The 21,640-nt window shown below is 47.0% G+C and overlaps 1 protein-coding gene across 12 annotated transcripts in view; it reads right to left on the bottom strand.

Moving 5' to 3' along the window:
- odad4 (outer dynein arm docking complex subunit 4) overlaps positions 1–21,640 on the bottom strand; it is a 91,941-nt gene that overhangs the window by 64,732 nt on the left and 5,569 nt on the right. For 11 of the 12 annotated variants that reach the window (XM_038779487.1, XM_038779489.1, XM_038779491.1 and 8 more), the window contains 7 exons: positions 9,657–9,718; positions 8,900–9,068; positions 5,454–5,678; positions 4,328–4,535; positions 3,060–3,146; positions 2,105–2,301; positions 222–322 (listed from right to left, as the gene is read on the bottom strand). In XM_038779487.1, coding sequence (XP_038635415.1) covers positions 222–322; positions 2,105–2,301; positions 3,060–3,146; positions 4,328–4,535; positions 5,454–5,678; positions 8,900–9,068; positions 9,657–9,718 — 1,049 coding nt within the window. Of the gene's footprint in view, positions 1–221; positions 323–2,104; positions 2,302–3,059; positions 3,147–4,327; positions 4,536–5,453; positions 5,679–8,899; positions 9,069–9,656; positions 9,719–21,640 lie in introns of those variants that run through there. The other variant, XM_038779496.1, reaches the window with a different exon arrangement.

The raw sequence follows: 21,640 nt of genomic DNA, 5'->3' as shown, positions 1-21,640 counted from the left end.
ATGGAGCTTAAAGCTAGCAACACTTTAAAAAAGTTTCATCGAAACATGAAGGATGGTGAATTCTGCCCAGGATTAACTGGAATCTGCCAGTCTATCAGGAATACAGCCCGATTCCTTGCTGTTAGTGCTAAATCATCAGGGTCCCATCATCTTTCTTACTGCTGAAACTACAGGAAAGTAGCAACAATACAATAGCACATGGATTAAGCAGGAGTACTCACATTTGATATTGCCTCCTGTGCTGGCTCATCATTCAGCACCTTGGCTTTGCTCAATGCTTGTTCAAAGAATGTCACTGCAGTCTGAAGTTTGTTTTCTTTAACTAGAAGAATTAACAAGTGAATGTTATCGGTTGTGAAAGATGGTGTGACTTTTCTCTTCTTTTTCCCACCTTGTGGTTGTGAAATGAAACTTGTGGTCCTCCCTGTTCATCGTGAGTCAGAGCTACATAGGAACATAGGAATTAGGAGCGGAGTCGGCAATTCAGCCCTTCGAGCCTGCTCCACCAATCAGTTCATGGCTGATCTCTTCCTCAAATCCCCCTCCGTACCTGTTCCCCATATCCCTTTAACCCATTTCTAAAATCAAAAATATTTCTCTCCTTCTTGAAACCATTTAATGACTCCGATTCCACCGCACTGTGGGACAGAGTTACACAAATTCACCACCCTCTGTGAGAAGTAGTTCCTCCTCATCTCAGTTCTAAATCTACTGCCTCTCAACCTATATCTGTGACCTCTCGTTCTAGATTGTCCCATAAAGGGAAACATTTTGGTCTACTTTACTTTATCAATCCCTTTTCGTATTTTATGTACCTCAGTCAGATTGGGTTGGATTGGATTTGTTTATTGTCACGTGTATCGAGGTACAGTGAAAAGTATTTTTTTGCGAGCAACTCAACAGATCATTAAGTACATGGGGAGAAAAGGGAATAAAAGAAAATACATAATAGGGCAACACAAGGTATACAATGTAACTACATAAGCACCGGCATCGGATGAAGCATACAGGGTGTAGCGTTAACCCCCTCTCATCCTTCTAAACTCCAGCAAGCACAAGCCCAAACTGATTACTCTCTCCTCGCACGTCAACCCTTTCACCCCTGGAATCAATCTGGTGAACCTCCTCTGAACTGCCTCCAATGCCACCACATCCTTCCTCAAATAAGGAGACCAAAACTGGACACAATACTCCAGATGTGGTCTCACCAACACCCTATACAATTGCAACAACACCTCTCTACTTTTATACTCCAGTCCTTTTGCAATAAACGCTAATATTCCATTTGCCTTTTCAATGACATGCTGTACCTGCACACCAACTTTCTGCGATTCATGAACAAAGATACCCAGATCCCTCTGCCCAGACACAACATTGCAACCAAGCTCCTCAACATCTTATGAGGATCCTTCCTCCAATAGTCCCGCTCCCCGGTTAGGAAGATCCTGGTTTCAGCTCTCTCGGCATTGTACTGATGAAAGGAACCAACTAGGGTCTGATTGTAACTCTATGTGTGAATGGCGTTTGACTGGGTTATATGGAACACTGTTCAGAGGAACACTGACTCTAATCAGCCATCACATTGACATTCCATGTAGTTTTTATTATACCCAACAAAAAGGCTTGACAGCAAACCAAAATGCGACCAAATGTACATGATAGTCTTGGATCTGATGGTGAACCTAATTATTTTATGTTAAATTTCACACCAGAGAAACTGTGGATTCCATCATACACTCTTAGCTTCTCAAAGAGATAAAGTTCTGACAGATCATTGTAGGTACCACAGGCCTCATCTACATGTTCATTCTTCATGTGTGAACTTAGATAGTTTCTGTTAGTAGGGTATTCAAACCAGAAATCTAGGATGAAACTCTCGCTGCATGTCCTACACAGTATCAACATCTAAATTTGGGATTGGAAATTCAGTACTCCAAATTTCTTTGAAGATGATTTTTTTGTAATGGTTCAGTGTGAGTACAAAGCTTGGAAAAATGGCACTAAAGGAATTTGACAGCTGAAATTGGTCCAAACTGGATGAATTTGGGAGGATTTTGGAATAAGTTTGATCTTGGGAAAGACTTGACAGAATAATCCCTCTTACGTTCAGCCTGTGCCACGAGGACATTGGCATTCATTTTCCACTCTTCATCTCCTGTCTTTTGCGCCGATGCCAAGGCTTTTAAACCGTAATCCCGGGCCTCCACATTGTTGCCGAGCTCCAGGTGACAGCGCCCAATCTCGTGGAAGAGCCAAGTGCGTTCGAGGTGGGTTTTAGTTAGAGGTTCCTTCTCCGACCAACTGTTAAAATCCAAAATAAAATGATGGAGTTTCCCAAAAGCAGGAATTCTTAAAAGCAACAATAAGGAAATTAAAATTTGATAAACGAGCAACAGCATGGCTCAGTTGGCGGTCCTACCTCCTGGTTTGACAGACACCAGCCAGCATGGTATTGAGTCTGCTCTGCTAGCCAGGTAGATATTCGGGCACTTGGGTGCACAGACCAGAAAGGCCCCAACTTTACCCTTTTATCTATCCTGATTAGCTGACCTCAGTCAGGGTAACTGGAGTGACCCTCCAACTGGAGTTTTCTTTTTCTGTTTTGAGACTACCTGCTGTGTGCTTGCAGGTTAATCAATCATCACAACAAAGCCTTATCTTGCCTCACATTCCACACACACACAAGCGTTCTGTGAGCCAGACTTGATTGTTTTAAATTGGTTTCCAATATGATTCTTTGCTCACTCAGGATTGTTTAGCAAACATCACATCTATATCACTGTCCTCCTGATAAAGCAGCACCTATAGTCTTATCACCTTAAACCCAAGTAGAGGTGTGTAGGGTCACAGCAATGGTCTCTACTCTTCCACCTTCAACAGGAGCAAACCTGTGATTAGGAAGTATTGTACCAGGACTTTACGCTAGTACAATATCCTGTTACTATACAAATAGCTACAGAATCTGAAACAGGATGCATTGTTCCGGGAGGTTAAGTGCTTTATTTGTGGGGTTTCAGGTTAACCTCTGTCAAAACCTCAGTGCCGCACGTCATACTTACGCCTCCACAGCCTTTGCGAATTCACCGATCCTTGCGTATACCCTGCCGATGTTGTCCAGGGCTCTTGATTTTGCTTCTAGGTTGTCACTATTTACAATTTTTTTCAAAAAGCAATGAAAAATTATTCATTTTGATACCATTTTTAAACTGTGCAGCATGAATAACAACATTTATATAATGCCTTGACACAGTAAAACCTCCCAATGTACTTAATGTTTTTTTTAATAAATAATTTTTTCCAATTAATTAGCAATTTAGAGTCACCAATCTACCTACTCTGCACATTTTTGGGTTGTGGGGGCGAAACCCATGCAGACACAGGGAGAATGTGCAAACTCCACACGGACAGTGACCCAGAGCCGGGATTCGAACCCGGGTCCTCAGCGCCGTAGGCATCAATGCTAACCACTGTGCTGCCCTCCAATGTACTTAATGAGTACAGAATCAAACCACATTTGACACTGAGCCACATGAGGAGTTATTAGGACAGGTTACCAGAAGTTTGGACAAAGAGGTAAGTCTTAAAAAGGGATTTCAGATCTTGGCCCCAGGCAGCTGAAGATATGACCAGCAATGATGGTGCGATTAAAATCAGAACGCTCGAGAGGCCAAAGTTGGAGTGCAGAGACCTTGGAAGGTTGTAGAAATAGGGAGGGGCAAGGCCATGGAGAGATTTGAAAGCAAGCAAAACTCTGCTTTTTCAGCTACAATAAACCTTTTTTCTGTTCTTATTAACAGAAGAATCCAGGCTCCACATTCATCAGTACTCCTCTGGCACCTCCATTAGCTGGTCAATACTATTGTGTGAGTCTAGTCTAGACTGCAAGACCCACCTGTCCCCACCTGACCTTCGCACTAAATACTTGGAAGCAGAGGTCACTGAATGGTAATCAAGAATTTGTGGATTATTCTCCCCCTATCCCTCAGTGAGGGTCCAACAGTCCGCTTATTACCAATCTGTCTAAGGGGTTCGCTAGCCCATGAAAGGAGCATTGTCTCTGTACTGTGGAATATTGGATTTGGATTAGTTACTGAGGAGCACTGCTCCAACCCCCAGTGGTGGCATTTCAAAATTGGTGTTAATTGTGTTTAATTATATTCGGTTGGTGGGATAGGAGCAGACTGTAACTATGGTCATTGGATTAGGAGGTGCAAGTTTGTAATTTGTGTCTCTGTAAACAAATCCTGTAAGTGTATACAGACTAAGCTCCAGTTCCATGTAAATTGTAACAGTTGGAAAGCAGCCTGAATCGATGGATTATACTCACTGCTTTCTTGCAAGTAGCAGATCTTTCTGATGACTGGCCAGAGCATCCTCAAATTCTCCGAGTTCAACCTGAGCGAGTCCGATGGTGCTATACAGATTCCCCAGGAACTCTGCCTTGTTGGGAACCTCTCTTTGCGACCATCCCTTTACAATTTGCACCAGCTCCATGGCCTTACTCTTACACTGCTCAGCATAGCCATCAGCCAACACTGAGCAAAAAGGATACAAGAATGACTTTGAGTGAACCCCAAGACACATCACTGTTTCCACGCTAATCTTTCTCTCCCTCAGCTTCTGTTTCTCCTTCCACGCACGCCCCCACCGCCCACCCAGCAATCTCTCTGACTGAGATGGGCTCAGACCACCTATTGGTAGCTTACCCAAGCATCTTGTGCATGTCTAAACAGTTAGTAAAGGTCAACATTACCTACAGGAAGTGTTTGATAGGGTCATGGAGGCAGAGTGGTTAGCACTGCTGCCTCACAGCACCAGGGACCCGGGTTCAATTCCCGCCTCGGGTTACTGTTTGTGGGGAGTTTGCACTTTCTCCCCATGTCTGCGTGGGTTTCCTCTCACAGTCCAAAGATGTGCAGGTTAGGTGGGTTGGCCATGCTAAATTGCCCCTTCATGTCCAAAAAGTATGGGGGGGGGGTTGCAGGGATAGGGTGGGGACATGGGCCTCGGTAGGATGCTCTTTCAGAGGGTCAGTGCAGACGCAATTGGCCGAATGGGATTCTATGATGAGAGGGAACTTTACTCTGTATCTAACTCCACCCATGTTGTACCTGTCCTGGGAGTGTCTGATGGGCAGTGAGATTATAAAGTCACCACAGTGCCAAGTGACCATAAGCTGCTTTTCCCTTTGAGGGGGGAGCTGACTAGTGGTGACTTAACCTGAAAGGGGCAAGGTTGAGAAGGTGGGGCCTTCATGAACTGAGCCTGTGCTGCTGGCCTTGCTCTGTATCACAAACCAGCCAATGGGGCGAAACAGGCCCCCATTATAAATACCACTGTGGTGTCTGCACTGGGGGATCCATTCTAGTGAAACTTCAGACGTGACACAGTCCAACAGTTAGCCGGATATAAGCCAATCGGTTTAGTGAATGTTACTATTCTATTTCACATACACATGTCGATTTCCTCCATGCGCTCCAGGATGAAGGTAGTTTGTTCCGATTCTGCCTGTTTCCGGTGGCTTTTCCAACTCTGAGCTTTTATTCTTTGTTCTCGCTCTCGGGCAAAGATCGGCTTTTGCTGTCTCCAGAACTCGGTTCGTGTGTCAAGGAATGTGATTCCGCTCATGATCAGACCCTGAATGCTTCCTCCGCTGTCCGTGGCGGTCTTTATCAGTTCTGTTAGCAGTGGGCCAAAGAGCAGTATGAACCGGTGTGCAACCCTTCCACCATTCTGACAATCAAAGCCCCAGCCCCTACTCCCAAACTCTCTCTATTGCTTCCCAGAATGTTCACCGGGGTATAGGTTGTGGAGCCCATTGCCTTATTGTCCCATCAGCAGGTTATCAGCATGGAGAGCATCGCAATGAAGACAGATGCAGTTCTCGCTCAACAGGTGTGGTTCCCAGTTTAAACCCCTGGATGGAGATCAAAAGTGGGACCTCCGACTGATTTCCTTCACTACCGCCTGACCCTAACCCTCCCCACCGCTCCAATCCTCTACACCCCCTGCCCTAGATAACTTGAGTCTTTTGTCTTGGAATCTCTGCAGCACTGGCATGGGGTGGGGTGGGGGTCCGACCACCCACACTCAGCCTTCCACACTCAGCCTTCCATCCACCCCCTCCAACAGGAGCTGATGGGCTGGGGGCGGGCGGGGTGCATGGTGGTTGTGAGTGGTCCTGGGGGGGGGGGGTTAAGGGTCTTCTTTAATTAATTTCCCAGTTTGTGGGGGGAAATGTGTGACAGGAAACTTTCACATTGTGGTTCAGAAACATCGATGAAGTGTCCAGCCAGCCCCCAGCAGAAACTCTGAACTCTCAACAACAAAGTTTCCAATGAAAAGTTTCCTGAAAAGGACCAAAATATTTGCCGATTGAGAGGGCTCCCCCTGCTGGCCCAGTGACTGAACATCTGCAATGTGCATTTATATAGCACCTTTCACAACCAGAACTTTCCTAAGGGCTTGATAGTCAGTAATGCACTATCATTTGGGAAGCGTGACAGCCAACTCGTGCACAGCAAGATCCCATAACCGGCAACAAGGAACAGATAATCTGTTTGGGGTGTGAATTGCGGGTAGATACAGGCCAGAAAACCTGGGGTGTCATCCTGTCTCGTTGGATCTTTTAAATTTACGTTTTAACCTTGGTTTAATAGCGGCACCTCTGATAGTGCAGCTTCCAAAGGAGAAAAGGTGACCACAGCAATCTGTTGTCAAGCAGTTCAGAGAGGCACTCGTGATTTGAGAAAGTCAGTTTCTCAGTGTTGGAGAGGAAGGGCTTGGTTACTGAGAGAGTTTCAAAGTGTGGGATAAAGAGGCGCTCTGGGTCAGCTAGCGAAAGGAAGGGGTGCGACTGTGAGTTTGTAGCAGTAGGTTGAAGCTGAGGATAATCAATGCAGGGATTCAATGGCCATTCAGTCAGGGGGAGACTGTGGTATGGGAGTGGCTATGGCGGAGATTGTGGAGTGGAAGCTTTGCTGCAAATCATGCTGACCCGCATGGATTCTCAAATTAGCCCCCGGGCTGTGAAAGTTCATGGATTTGAGTCTTAGAAGTTGGGAGCATCACAATTGACCTCAGTGCCTGATTTTAAAAAAAGGAATCAGCCTACTCCTGGCCACTTTTCTGGGAACTTCAGCTGGAAGAAATGTGCAACTAAATGCCCAGTCAGCACGAAAGTGGATAGAGTACGGCTGTCCTCTATACACTGGGGTCAGAAGTGGGCAAACCGAGCTCGATTCCTCTTCATTCAGTATGTAAACCCACACACATGGTCATCCCTGGGTCAATACTGGAGGGCGAGTTACTGCCAGGAACCAGCACCTCGGCTCAGGAAAGGGAGAAAACTAGAAAACAGGCACGGAAATCAAAATGGAATCTTGGCCCTTGCACGTTGAGACAGGGGATGGATAAGGTCAGCTCAAATGGCCGCTCCTGGTAGTTATTCAGTGCCCCTGCTGGATAAGGTCAGCTCAAATGGCCGCTCCTGGTAGTTATTCAGTGCCCCTGCTGGATAAGGTCAGCTCAAATGGCTCAAATGGCCGCTCCTGGTAGTTATTCAGTGCCCCTACCCAATGGACAGTGTGAGTGTCGAAGGTGAGGAAGGCTCGGGAAACTGGCTCTCTAGTCCAAACTTCAATCTGGGCTCAGAAAGGGAGAGCGTGTGGTCCCTGAGAGTGAAACAAAGCAAGAGTCTGGAGAAGGAAAGGGAACGTTATAAACAAGGTTTAAATTCTGTCTTGCACAGAAATGCAAAGGCAAACAATACCAAACTGATGGATTTCAAAAAGTGTTTGCTAAGGAACCACACAAAAAGCTACTTAATAGGATAAGAGCCCATGGTATTGATGGTAGTTTATCAGCACGGATACAGGATTGGCTAATTAATAGTAGACAGAGAGTTGAAATAAGGGGGGCATTTTCAGGATGGTTGTAACTAGTGCAGTGCCTCAGGGATCAGTGCTGGGGCCACAATTATTCACAATATATATTAATGACTTGGAGAAGGGAAGTGAATGTATTATTGCCACGTGTGTGGATGACAGCAATAGGTGAGAAGGCAGGTAGTGAGAATGACACAGAGAGTGTACAGAGGGATTTAGACAGGTTAAGTGAGTGGGCAAAAACTTGGCAGATGGAATATAATGTAGGAAAATGTGAAGGTGTGCACTTTGGAAGGAATTATAAAGAAGCTGAATATTATTTAAATAGAGAAAGACTGCAGAAAGCTGCAGCACAGAGGGATTTGAGTGTGTACATAAATCACAAAAAGATAGCATGCAAGTTCAGCGGGTAATTGGGAAGGCAAATGGAATGTTAGCCTTTATTTCAAAGGCAATGGAGTATAAAAATAGGGAAGTCTTGCTTAAACTACATAAAGCTACATAAAATATCCAGAATACTGTGAACAGTTTTGGTCCCTTATCCAAGGATTACTGGTATTAGAGGCAATGCAAAGAACGTTCACTCGGCTGTTTGTTCCCAGGTATGGAAGGATTTTCTTATGAGGAAAGGTTGAGTAGGTTGGGCCTGTAATCATGGGAGGCAGTTGCGCAATGGCTTTGTCACTAGAATAACAATCCAGTAGACCCAGGGTAATCCTCTGAAGATCTGGGTTCAAATCCCACCATGACAATTGGTGAAATTTGAATTCAAAAAAAATCTGGAATTAAAAGTCTAATGATGACCATGAAACCGTTGTAGTTTATTATTCAAAACCCATCTGGTTCACTAATGTCCTCCAGTGAAGGAAATCTGCTGGTCGGGCCGACATGTGACTCCAGGCCCGCAGCAATAACTGCCCAGCAAGCCATTCAGTTCAAGGGCAATAGATGGACAATAAATGCTGGTCCCATGAGCTAATTTTTAAAAACAAGCCATGATAGTGCTTCCTTACCCTTGTCTAAGAGCAGTTTCTCCAGGTATTCCTTGTCTCCATACAATTCCCCGAGCAGCACTCGCACTGTTTTGCTGGTTTTCGGTTCGTCCTGCTCCGTCTTCATGCTCTGCTGCTTCAGGTTTAACTTCAGCCGTCGCAATTGAGATTTAGTCTTTGGTAAGACTTTCTTAACGGGAAATAGAAAGCGTGATCAGTTCATTCTCACTGTTCTGGAGCGACAAGTGAAACTAAACAAGACATGAACTCAAATCCCAGTTTAGCAGTTTGGGAATTCAATTCAGTGGATTAAATAAATCTGGAATGAAACATTTGTATCTGTAATGGCGATCTTGAAACTATCGAAAGTCATTAAAGCTCATCTGGTTCACTAACGTCCTTTAGGAAAGGAAATCTGCCAGCCTTACCCAATCTGGAGATTTGGGGACTCCAAATCCACAGCAATGGGTTGGCTTTTCACTGACCTCTCACATGGCCCAGCAAGACCGTCAGCTGTATCAAAACTGCGACCAAAAAGTGTAACCCACATGGACTGCGGCGGTTTAAGAGAACATTTTGGAGGCAATTAGAAATGGGCAGTAAATGTGGACTTGACTCTCACATCCAATAAATAAATGTATGTCAAAACATCCCTCAATCTCACCTTCTCCCTACATCCTACAAACCACAGTGTCACCTCGCCCTGAGTCCCAGCACCCACGGAAGGTTTATAATCTTTGTACCAATCAAGGTATTTGCCCCCAATTAAACAGCTCACCTCCTCTCGTCTGTAAAATAAGGACAGGTCCCCTTTAGTATCGAGCTTCACCGAGGAAGGGCCTGTGTGGATTAAATGAATCGTTACATCAGTGAGTGTTTAAGTTTGGAGGTAACAACACCAGCTGTAGAGAAATGAAAAGGGCTCTGAGCAAATCCTATTCAGTTTTCAACTTTATTCCCTGGCCCCCAGTTAATAAAGTGCGGGTTAAACAACTCAGAGTTTTCTGCTGTTATTCTGTTGTACTGCAATGTCTTGCACCTTGTTGAACCGAGAGCCACTCATTTTCCGAATGCACTACCCGCTCTCAGTCACCCAGGATCTTGATTCAGTCCCCAAACTGTAAACAGCTTCCTGCCAATTATCTCCTCTCATCTATAAAGCAGTAGGCTCTCTCGATTTTTCCTGACTGCTTCCCTCTTTGCTTTCAAAAAACATTTAAACCAATTGCTACAAAAGCAGAATTCTGCAGATGCTGGAACTCTGCTGTAAATACAGAAAATACTGTAACAACTCAACAAGTCAGGCTGCATCTGTGAGAGAGTAACAGTGGAGGCTTGAGGGTTGGTGGAAGCTGGTAAAATTGTGTGGCCCCACATCAAGGTAGCCTCACATGTAGACCTGCCACTGGGAAGACTCCACGCGGTGACCTGGAGGCGGCCCAGAGTGTGGATCGGCTGGTGTGGAGCAATTTGCTTTATTGAGGTTTCTATTCCGCACTCTTAAGTGGGGCTGCCAGCACTTTGCCAATAGTGGGGCTGCTCCACCACTGGGCAAATGCCCGGTGATGGGAGGGAGCAGAGAACCTAGTGAGAGCCAAATAGTCAGAAACCCACTGTAAAATCACGTAGTAATTCTCACAATGGCTGGTCGGCCTTATTGCTGGCAAGTCGTGTGAACGCCATTTGCATAAGGGGCTGGTTTAGCTCACTGGGCTAAATCGCTGGCTTTTAAAGCAGATCAGGGCTGACCAGCAGCACGGTTCAATTCCCGTACCAGCCTCCCCGAACAGGCGCCGGAATGTGATGACTAGGGGCTTTTCACAGTGACTTCATTAAAGCCTACTTGTGACAACAATCGATTTTCATTTCATCTCATTAATTCTCATTAAGGACAGAACGGTGGTACAGTGGTTAGCACTGCTGCCTCACGGCACCGAGGGCCCAGGTTCACTCTGGGTCACTGTCCCTGTGGAGTTTGCACATTCTCCCCATGTTTGCGTGGGTTTCGCCCCCACAACCCAACGATGTGCAGCTTAGCTGCATTGGCCACGCTAAATTACCCCTTAATTGGAAAAAATGAATTGGGTACTCTAAATTTTTTTTTTAATGAATTCTCATTAAAACAGCTTCTCACCAGCATCACATTAAATCTTCCTATCTTGTGACACACCTGCCTGAAATTACATCAGTCAAAACCTGGGCCAGGATTCTCCCTTACCCGGCGGGGCGGGGAATCCTGGCGGGATGAGTGACCCGAACCACTCCGGTGTCGGGCCGCCCCAAAGGTATGGAGAAATCCGCACCTTTAGGGGCCAAGCCCTAACCTTGAGGGGCTAGGCCCACGCCGGAGTGGTTGGCGACCCGCTAGCCGGTGGGAAAGGCCTTTGGCGCCACGCCAGCCGGAGCCGAAGAGACTTCGCCAGCTGGCCGAAGTCCGCGCATGCACCGGAGCGTCAGCGGCTGCCGATGTCATCCCCTCGGCGGGGGGGGGGGGGGGGGGGGGGGGGGGCGGAGAATCCAGCCCCTGATTGCTATAGACTGCCGTGCACAAGGTGGTTCTCTGTGTGGAAGAGACTTTGTGGTGAATGGATCAAAGCTTTCAGCCAGGGTGCTGCTCTGCTCCTGGTCCACTGTGCACCACTCTGCCGGGGCAGACCGGTTCCTGCCCTCCATCTCCATGCCGAGCTGGGCTTCATGGACGGTACAGCAGGGCTGGACCCATGGACACTCCTGTGTCACCGAGTTGGATCAGCACTGCGTCCGGGGTCGGGGAGTACAGGGGGCTCCTTCCCCACAATGTCACACACCAGGATCTATCTGGACAGCACCGTGTTGTGGGACTCATGCAGTCACTGCAATGAAAGAGAGGGGATTTGGGATGGGTGGTCTGATGAAGATAATGGAAGGCAGTCGGAAAACTGAGGGGAGGGTAGCTGGACTCTGACAAGGCTGCATGAAACGTTCACAATCAAGGGGCCAAAGGGGTACCAGTTGTTTACTGAAAGACTCCAGCGAGGTGAGAGTCACGGATTTTCTTAGTAACAGCAGTAACATGAATTTAACAAGACATAATAGGATGTGACCTGCCCAGCGACAGGTAGAAATCTGCCTAGTGACAGCAGTAGCCAGTGTTCAAAAGGCCAGATGAGATGCGTCTCTACCAGTAACGTGATTATAAGGCATTTAAATAGAATTGAGGCAAATAGCTTATTAGTTGAAACAGCTTATCTAGATTATTGAGAGATCAATGAGGTTTTACACTGAAGAGAGAGTGCTTATGTTACATGTGTCAGGTGAACCTCTGAACGCTAGATTCAGTGGGCTGTATTACATTGAAAAGAAATTGAGCGAGAAAAGCTATCTGGTATGCATTTCAGATAGACGTAAATCACACAGTGTGTCATGTGAACATGCTAAAAAAGTATTGGCTTGGTGGCACGGGTGGCACTGTGATTAGCACTGCTGCCTTACGGCGCCAAGGACCTGGATTAGATCCCAGCCCTGGGTCACTGTCCATGTAGACTTTGCACATTCTCCCCGTGTCTGTCTGGGTCTCAAACACAATCCAAAAGATGTGCAGGGTAGGTGGATTGGCCACATTAAATTGTCTCTTAATTGGGGAAAAAAAAAAGAATTGGACACTCAATTTATTTTTAAAAAAGTATTGGGTTAGAGAAGATGAGAACAAGCAGGAGGTCTTATCAGTAATGAAGCAGGGGGAAAATGCGGGGTCAAATTTTGACAGTAACTTCCCTACATTTAGACAATGAGGAAGTACTGAAAACTTAAACCAGTGGTTAAGTCATCTCTCAGATAAGAGCCGCAGAACTGTATTTGCAGGAATAAACTCGGTAACACAGGGTTAGAAACACATGACGTAGATGTGGGGGACACTGTTCCCATCAAACAACATCCATATAAGTTAAGTTCAGCTACGTTATCGCAGGTACAGAAGAAAATTGAGTATCTGCTCTAGAATGATGTTATTGAATTGAGTTCTAGTGATTGGAGCTCCCCAACTGTCATGGTGCCCAAACCTGATGGAACCCAGAGAGTATGTGTGGATTGTAGGTGGGTGAATGCACAGCCAAGTGGGCTTTTTCTCCACATTTGGAAGATTTTGCATCGAAAGTGTTGGACGGTTGAAATTCATCAACAAAATAGACTTGCTAAAGGGCTGTTGGCAAATACCTTCAATTGAGAGGGCAAAGGAGATCTCCACTTTTGTGATGCCCCAAGGACTTTATCAATTCAAAGTTATGCCATTTGGGGTGAAGAACACCCCCCAACAACGTTTCAGAGGCTCACCAACAGAGTGATTTGAGGATTCAGTCTCTGTACCGTATACATTGATGACTTAGTGGTGGTGTTCAGCCAGAGGTAGGAGGAGCACCTGCACTGCCTACAGCAATTGTCTGACCGCTTTGAAGAAGCCGATCTCGTGATGAACCAAGCGAAAAGCAAATTTGCTAAGGTCCATGTTTCTGAGACACACAGTGGGATATGGAGAATAACACCATGAGTTACCAAACTGCAGGCCACCTGGGACTACCCGGAATCCACCACTAGAAAATACATTTGAAGGTTTCTTGACACGAACTGATTCTACCGTAAGTTGATGCCAAACTTTAGCAGTGCGGTAGCACCATTCACAGAGCTCCGAAAGAAGAACAAGCAGTTTAACTGGACAGAGGGCTGCCAAACAGCATTCAACCATTTAAAAACCTTGTTGACTACAAAACCAGTGTTAGCAACACCCAATTACGACGAGCAGTTTAAACTGGCTGTGGATGCTAGCGACATGGGATTGAAGCCGTGTTATTGGAAGAAGACGGACTTGGCCTTGAGAAGCCTAGTGGGATATTTCTCTAGGAAATTAAACCAGCGTCGACAGAAATATTCGACCATTAAGAAAGAGATGTTAAGCCTGGTACGGGGATTATAACTTTTTGAGGTTGATGTTGCCAGAAACCCAGCGGAGACAATCATAATGTACTGACCACAACCCTTTGAAATTTCTTTCAGATCAGAACACCCAGTTATTCCGATGGAGTTTGCTGTTGCAACCATTTAACGTAAAAATCTATCATGTGGCTGGGAAAGAGAACGTCATTGCGGATGCTTTATCCCGAGTATAGAAAGAGACTTTTGGGAACAGTGGGAAATTTTCTGGGGTATCTTCTCTGTTAATGCACACTCTTGAATTTTGTAATATTTAATAAGAAGGAACTAATAAAAAAAATGGCTGAGAAATGAAATGTCTTTCAAAGTAAGATATTTCATTCTTAAAAAGGGGGACGATTTCCTGTCATGACCCACACGGATGTTATGTGTGAGGGTATTGTAACTTGGAGCACAGGCTCGTGGGGGTGTGTTACCAATTTAATGGAATACTATCCCACCAGCGTCACCAATAATGTTGCTCTTTAGAGTCGGCAATATGATACTGAGGCTCTTTTTATGATATGATGTTATGTCCCAACAGCATCCCCAATACTGTGGGTGGTCCTATTTCTCTTACTGAACCACAAGGCTTTCCCGTATATCGGTCAAACAACCACACAACCAGTTAGTCAGTTCAAGTTCTCATCATCTGGACACGTCAGGGTTCTGTACCAAACAGCGTTATAAAAGGATTACCGAAACGAGTCAGAATATGAATCATCACCTTCTCCCAGTTGCCAGGCTTGTGTCTGCTGTTTCTGTGCCATGGCCACTTGGGCCGTCGTAGGATCCAAATCGTCATGTCTTACCAGTCTACAAGAGTTGTTGCGGTGCCAAAGGCGGTTTGTTTGTCGTGAGGCGTAGGGGCAGAGGCAGTGAAGGGCAAGTTACTGTCGTCGGGCGGTGGCTGTGGCAGTGGCTGTGGAAGGGCATATGGGGGGGGGGGGGGGGAGATATGCTTGTCGTGGTTCCGGGGCCTGGGGTGATTGGGGGCAGAGAGATTGTACCATTGGACAGGGATAGCAATCAATTCGGGAAGGCTGTCGCTGTCGTCGGAGTCAAGCTCAAGGTGGAAGTCTGTACCTGTGGGCGGAAACAGGTTTGGGTCTGTGGACGTGCTGGCATGGCTGGGGGAGAGTTGGACTAGGTTGTCGATGGGCAGGGCAAAATCGTCTCCTATTGCCAGAGAGATGTGGTGGGAGTGGCTATATTGGGTTCCATAGACTTTGAGTTGGTTGATGTGGAACCAACCAGTTTTACCATTGGGGTACGTTATCTTGTACACTGAGGGGCTCACTTTGTCCAAGATGGAGTAGGGTCCTGCAAATTTGGGGGGGAGGAAAAAACTGGGGTTGTAAAGGGAAACCATCACTTCCTGACCGACTGTACACTCTACGGGTGGATGGTTTTGTCAAAGCAGGCTTTACTCTGCTTTCTTCTAGCGCCTAGTCGGACAGCTGCAGCGAGCTGTGCTGCTTTAATATTGCCTGTGACTTGTCAGACCGCTTTTCCAAGGGTGAGGGTGGTTACTGTGGGGCTGGCCAAATCGAGACCTAATAAATATTCAATTCCCTTCATGGGTCGTCCGGTCATGAGAGTGTGGGGGGTGAAACCTGTGGAACTGGAAATGGTGTTCCGAAGAAACATAAGAGCAAATGGGAGGACTGTGTCCCATGTGATATTATTCTGTTGCACCATCTTCCTAATGGTCGCTTTTAAAGTGCGATTCATTCTCTCAACAATGCTGCTGGATTGGGGGTGATATGCTATGTGGAATTTTTGCCTGATTCCAAGAATTGTTAGAACATTTTGCCTGACTCTGCCGGTGAAGTGGGAACCTTGATCTGACTCAATGCTGTGGGGGAGACCCCAGGGTGTAAATATCTGTTGGGTCAAAATCTTAGCTGTGGCCTTTGCTATTAATGGCCCCTGGACAAACTTGCAACTCAACTTCATTGGCCCCCCTCCCCCCTTGCAGAAATGGTTTCAAGTATGTGCAAGTTGCTATAGACACCTTTACAAAGTGGGTAGAAGCATTTCCCTCACGGACCACATAAATTCCGTCTTTCAAAACTATGCTGTCCTGTACCGTCAGTGCGTCCTTCCATTTATCGTAGGGGGCTGGGAAGTTACCGTCTAAAACGTAAGTGGATAAGGCCTTTATCTTGATCTCACGTGGCTGGTTTGAAGAGGTGGCTCTGTCTCTGCTGGGCTCATCCGTCAGGTAGCGATCGTTGGTCTTGAACTTGGCTGTCTGGTCGTTATGCTGCAGTCGGGCTGGCACAGGCCGGATTCAAAGGAGGCTGGCACAGGCCGGATTCAAAGGAGGCTGGCACAGGCCGGATTCAAAGGAGGCTGGCACAGGCCGGGTACAAAAGAGACTGAACACACGGCTGTGTCCCCTTTTATCCCTCAATGGTTTTGTGCTCTTTGGGCTGGTCCTTAATCTTGGACCCAATAATTCGACAGGGCTTCGATCACTGCTTCGATTTTGGCCAATAAAGGGGCGGGTGCCTTGGTAGCTGGGCGGGTCCTCAGCGGTCATTGACCTTGGCAGTTGGGCTCTCTGAGTAAAGGGAGTGGCGCCGATCAGTCTGTGGCTGTATCGGTTTCTTGCTTGCAGTCCTATTGTTCTGGGGAAATGGGCCATTAGAATGCAAACGAGCGGGGGTTTCGATCAAGTCTAGCTACCTGCGTTTCAAATGCACAGAAGCTCTGTATCTGTCTGAATCCTGGGTTGGCCATAATTCCCATGGTCCTTTGCAGGTGACCATCTCAGATGGCTACAGGTGTATAGTTTTATTTTTGAAATGGTGCGAGGAGTCACATGAATCACCAGTAAGAATAAGCAGTCCTGTTGTTATGTAACAATTATTAAAGACTTATTAAATTAAAGGAAAGGCAAATATGCACAAACAGGACTACACAACTCTAAGACAATTAAGTATATGAACCAATAAACACACACACAGCTTAACTATAGGCCGGTGAGCCTAACGTCTGTGGTGGGTAAAGTCTTGGAGAGGATTATAAAAGATACGATTTATAAACATCTAGATAGGAATAATATGATTAGGGACAGTCAGCATGGTTTTGTGAAGGGTAGGTCATGCCTCACAAACCTTATCGAGTTCTTTGAGAAGGTGACTGAACAGGTAGACGAGGGTAGAGCAGTTGATGTGGTGTATATGGATTTCAGTAAAGCGTTTGATAAGGTTCCCCACGGTCGTCTATTGCAGAAAATACGGAGGCTGGGGATTGAGGGTGATTTAGAGATGTGGATCAGAAATTGGCTAGTTGAAAGAAGACAGAGAGTGGTAGTTGATGGGAAATGTTCAGAATGGAGTTCAGTTACGAGTGGCGTACCACAAGGATCTGTTCTGGGGCCGTTGCTGTTTGTCATTTTTATAAATGACCTAGAGGAGGGCGCAGAAGGATGGGTGAGTAAATTTGCAGACGACACTAAAGTCGGTGGAGTTGTAGACAGTGCGGAAGGATGTTGCAGGTTACAGAGGGACATAGATAAGCTGCAGAGCTGGGCTGAGAGGTGGCAAATGGAGTTTAATGTGGAGAAGTGTGAGGTGATTCACTTTGGAAAGAATAACAGAAATGCGGAATATTTGGCTAATGGTAAAATTCTTGGTAGTGTGGATGAGCAGAGGGATCTCGGTGTCCATGTACATAGATCCCTGAAAGTTGCCACCCAGGTTGATAGGGTTGTGAAGAAGGCCTATGGTGTGTTGGCCTTTATTGGTAGAGGGATTGAGTTCCGGAGCCATGAGGTCATGTTGCAGTTGTACAAAACTCTAGTACGGCCGCATTTGGAGTATTGCGTACAGTTCTGGTCGCCTCATTATAGGAAGGACGTGGAAGCTTTGGAACGGGTGCAGAGGAGATTTACCAGGATGTTGCCTGGTATGGAGGGAAAATCTTATGAGGAAAGGCTGATGGACTTGAGGTTGTTTTCGTTAGAGAGAAGAAGGTTAAGAGGTGACTTAATAGAGGCATACAAAATGATCAGAGGGTTAGATAGGGTGGACAGCGAGAGCCTTCTCCCGCGGATGGAGGTGGCTAGCACGAGGGGACATAGCCTTAAATTGAGGGGTAATAGATATATGACAGAGGTCAGAGGTGGGTTTTTTACGCAAAGAGTGGTGAGGCCGTGGAATGCCCTACCTGCAACAGTAGTGAACATGCCAACATTGAGGGCATTTAAAAATTTATTGGATAAGCATATGGATGATAAGGGCATAGTGTAGGTTAGATGGCCTTTAGATTTTTTCCATGTCGGTGCAACATCGAGGGCCGAAGGGCCTGTACTGCGCTGTATCGTTCTATGTTCTATGTAGAATGTACCCCTTGTTCCAAATATATCTAATATCCTTGAACTCCTTAAGTCTTCCCTTGTTCCCCAAATCAAATTAAGTAGACCTATAAGTTAAATCCAGCCTATAATTACCACAATACAAGGCTGTTGATCAAAACTGGGAAATATCTTTTCCTGATCCAGCAAAGATGTTTAAACTCCCTTTACAAAGGTTTCTGCACTGCTTTGGCCCTAAGCCTGCAAGGCTATCAGAAGTAAAACTTGGCCTCCGAGCTGCTGGCGGGAAAACTGGCTTGTCTGCTTCTGAGAGCCCTGGCCATTATGCCTTTGTTCCACTTTCATTCTGCCTTCTGTGTATTTGGCTGTCTGCCACTATCAAATTCCTTGACTTTCGACATTAGTGTGTTTATACTCCCAATCATCTAGGTAAGCCATTTCTACTAATAAGCTATTTGCGTCTGATTCTATCTAAATGTCTTCTAATCTCATTACTGAAAGATGCGCATCTCATTTTGAATACTGGCTGTAATACTAATAATCTTTATTAGTGTCACAAGTAGGCTTACATTAACGCTGCAATGAAGCCTCTGTGAAAATCTTCAAATCGCCACACTCTGGCGCTTGTTCAGGTACACAGTGGAGATTTCAAAATGTCCAATTCACCTAACAAGCACGTCTTTCGGGACGTATGGGAGGAAACTGGAGCACCCGGAGGAAACCCAGGCAGACATAGGGAGAACGTGCAGACTCTGCACAGTGCCCAAGCCGAGAATCTAACCTGGGATCCTAGTGCTGTGAAGCAACAGTGCCAGGGCAGCATGGTGGCGCAGTGGTTCGCACTGCTGCATCACGGAGCCAAGGTCCCAGGTTCAATCCCGGCTCTGGGTCACTGCCAATGTGGAGTTTGCACATTCTTCCCATGTTAGTGTGGGTTTCGCCCCCACAACCCAAAGATGTGCGGTGTAGGTGAATTGCCCACGCTAAATTGTCCCTTAATTGGAATAAAGGAAATGGTACTCTAAAATTAAAAACAAAATGTGAAGCAACAGTGCTAACCACTGTGCTACCATACCGCCCTACTGCAGTTGCTAGGCAGATTTCTACCTGTTGCTGGGTAGATTGCATCCTATTATGTTGTGTTAAATTCATGTTACTACCATTACTGGGCAAATACATAACAGTAAGTAGAGGTCCAAGTGAGTCATGTGTGCCTCGCTGATGATGGCTCAGGTGAAGGGTGTTTGAATCAAGGATCAGACGTTTTCTTGGGGCAGCACGGTGGCACAGTGGTTTGCATTGCTGCCTCATGGCGCCGAGGTCCCAGGTTCGATCCTGGCTCTGGGTCACTGTCTGTGAGGAGTTTGCACATTCTCCCCGTGTCTGCGTGCGTTTCACCCCCACAACCCAAAGATGTGCAGGCTAGGTGGATTAGCCACGCTAAATTGTCCCTCAATTGGAAAAAACGAATTGGGTAATCTAAATTTATTTTAAAAAAGGATCAAACATTTTCTTGAGGCTGCTAGCCTTTTCCCTCTGGGTTGCTGACATTCCGCATGTTCTGGTGAGGACAGGTGAACTGGAGAGAGTGATATGAGTGTGGTGGACTCGTGGTTAAACATGGCACCAGGTCTTTTGAACCCATCAGCTGACAGCGGGTGGACAAATCAGCTGCTAGCCCTCCAGGTGACTAGGAGGGGAACTCACCTGTGCATAATTAATGAGGTTTCATGTACAGAATCTGGTGCGGGATCCTGCCATTCTGGCCAGTGTGCGCCTCCCGCACTTAGTCTCAAAAACAGAGGGCGGGATTCTGTTATCCTGAGGCTAAGTATTGACGTCGTCAGAAATGGCGTCACGTTTCTCAACAGCGTCAACACGGCCTCAGGATCAGCAATTCTGGCCCCTACAGGGGGCCAGCACGGCACTGGAGCCGACCGTGCTGCTCCAGCTGCTGATCCTGGCGTGAACTGAGTGCCGCGGGGTCCGCGCATGCGCAGTGGCACCGGCGCCAACGTGTGCATGTGCAGTGGCTCCCTTCAACGCGCCGGCAACATGGTGCATGGCTACAGGGGCTGGCGCGGAAGAAAGGAGGCCCTCCGCCAGAGAGGCCCGCCCACGGATCAGTGGGCCCCGATCGCAGGCCAGGCCGCAACGTTCCCCCCACCGAGGCAAGACCCCCCCCCCCCCCCCCCCCTCAAACGGCCAAAACTCGGGTTTTTGACGACGCCCATCCCAGGCCGAGAATTGGCGGGGAGGGGGGGTGGGGGGGCCACATAGAACAGCCTCAAACCGGTGCTGCACCTACCACGTCAGTGCCAGAATTGTGTCCCGGCGTCGGGGCTGTGTGGCATGAGTCACGCCGGTCATGGGGATTCTGTGGCCCAGCCCCGCTGAGAAAATCTCGCCCAGAGAATGGCGTCCACTGTGTGGGGAGGCCATCAACATCAGGGAAATGACCTCCCAAGTGGTTCGATTCCAGCTTGGGTCACTGTCTGTGCGGAGTCTGCACATCCTCCCTGTGTGTGCGTGGGTTTCCTCCGGGTGCTCCGGTTTCCTCCCACAGTCCAAAGATGTGCAGGTTAGGTGGATTGGCATGCTAAATTGCCCTTAGTGTTCAAAAATTGCCCTTAGTGTTGGGTGGGGTTACTGGGTTATGGGGCTGGGGTGGAGGTGTTGACCTTGGGTAGGGTGCTCTTTCCAAGAGCCGGTGCAGACTCGATGGGCCGAATGGCCTCCTTCTGCACTGTAAAAAAAAAAATCTATGAAGGCTTTCCTGACTGAACCTTTATGCCCCTAGGTAGGGTTTGGAGGGATAGAGGGCCCAATAATCCCGATGGAGAGGTTTCCCCTCCAATTGGTCATGCTTTTACCCCTCAGTATTCCTGAGTTTACTATTTCTAATTACTGTCTGAGGGCACTCCCAATTTGAGGCACCCTCGAGGTCACCAATCTGCCTCAGCAACACCCACCTTTGCCAGTGGCAATGCAGAACGGAGTGGCAGCATCAGGAACCTGCCCATTCTCCTTAACTAGATGGCGACACAGGGGCGGCTGATCAGGAGGTAAAGTCGCCAAACTGCTCCCACTGTCATTAGGCATGGACTCAAATCCCTATTTGCCCCTGGGGTCCCCAAAGCCAACTGTAAAATTAAGTACAATGTTTCAGGCCTCTAACCTTTCATCAGCAGCGCCATGATCATAACGAATGGTGGAGCAGGTTCAAGGGCCCACATGGTTTACTCTTGCTCCTATTAATCCGATTACTGTCCCCACAGATGCTGCCAGACCTGCTAAGTATTTACAGAATTTTCTGGTTTTGGTTTTAAAATCCTTCTCTTTACCCAGGCGGTTTCACCACCCCCATCCTCCCACCTCCACCCGTCCTAATAGACATTGTCTATTCATCGTATTTTTCCCTGCCCGCTCCTGTCCCATGCTGTGGTTCTGAAGACACATTTTTCTGTGTCAGCTGCTCCAGGCGAGGCACAACC

Source organism: Scyliorhinus canicula, chromosome 19, assembly GCF_902713615.1.
Source record: "Scyliorhinus canicula chromosome 19, sScyCan1.1, whole genome shotgun sequence".
NCBI classification, from domain to species: domain Eukaryota; kingdom Metazoa; phylum Chordata; class Chondrichthyes; order Carcharhiniformes; family Scyliorhinidae; genus Scyliorhinus; species Scyliorhinus canicula.
The sequence above is the reverse complement of the archived record's forward strand: the minus strand, read 5'-3'. Positions and strand labels throughout refer to the sequence as shown.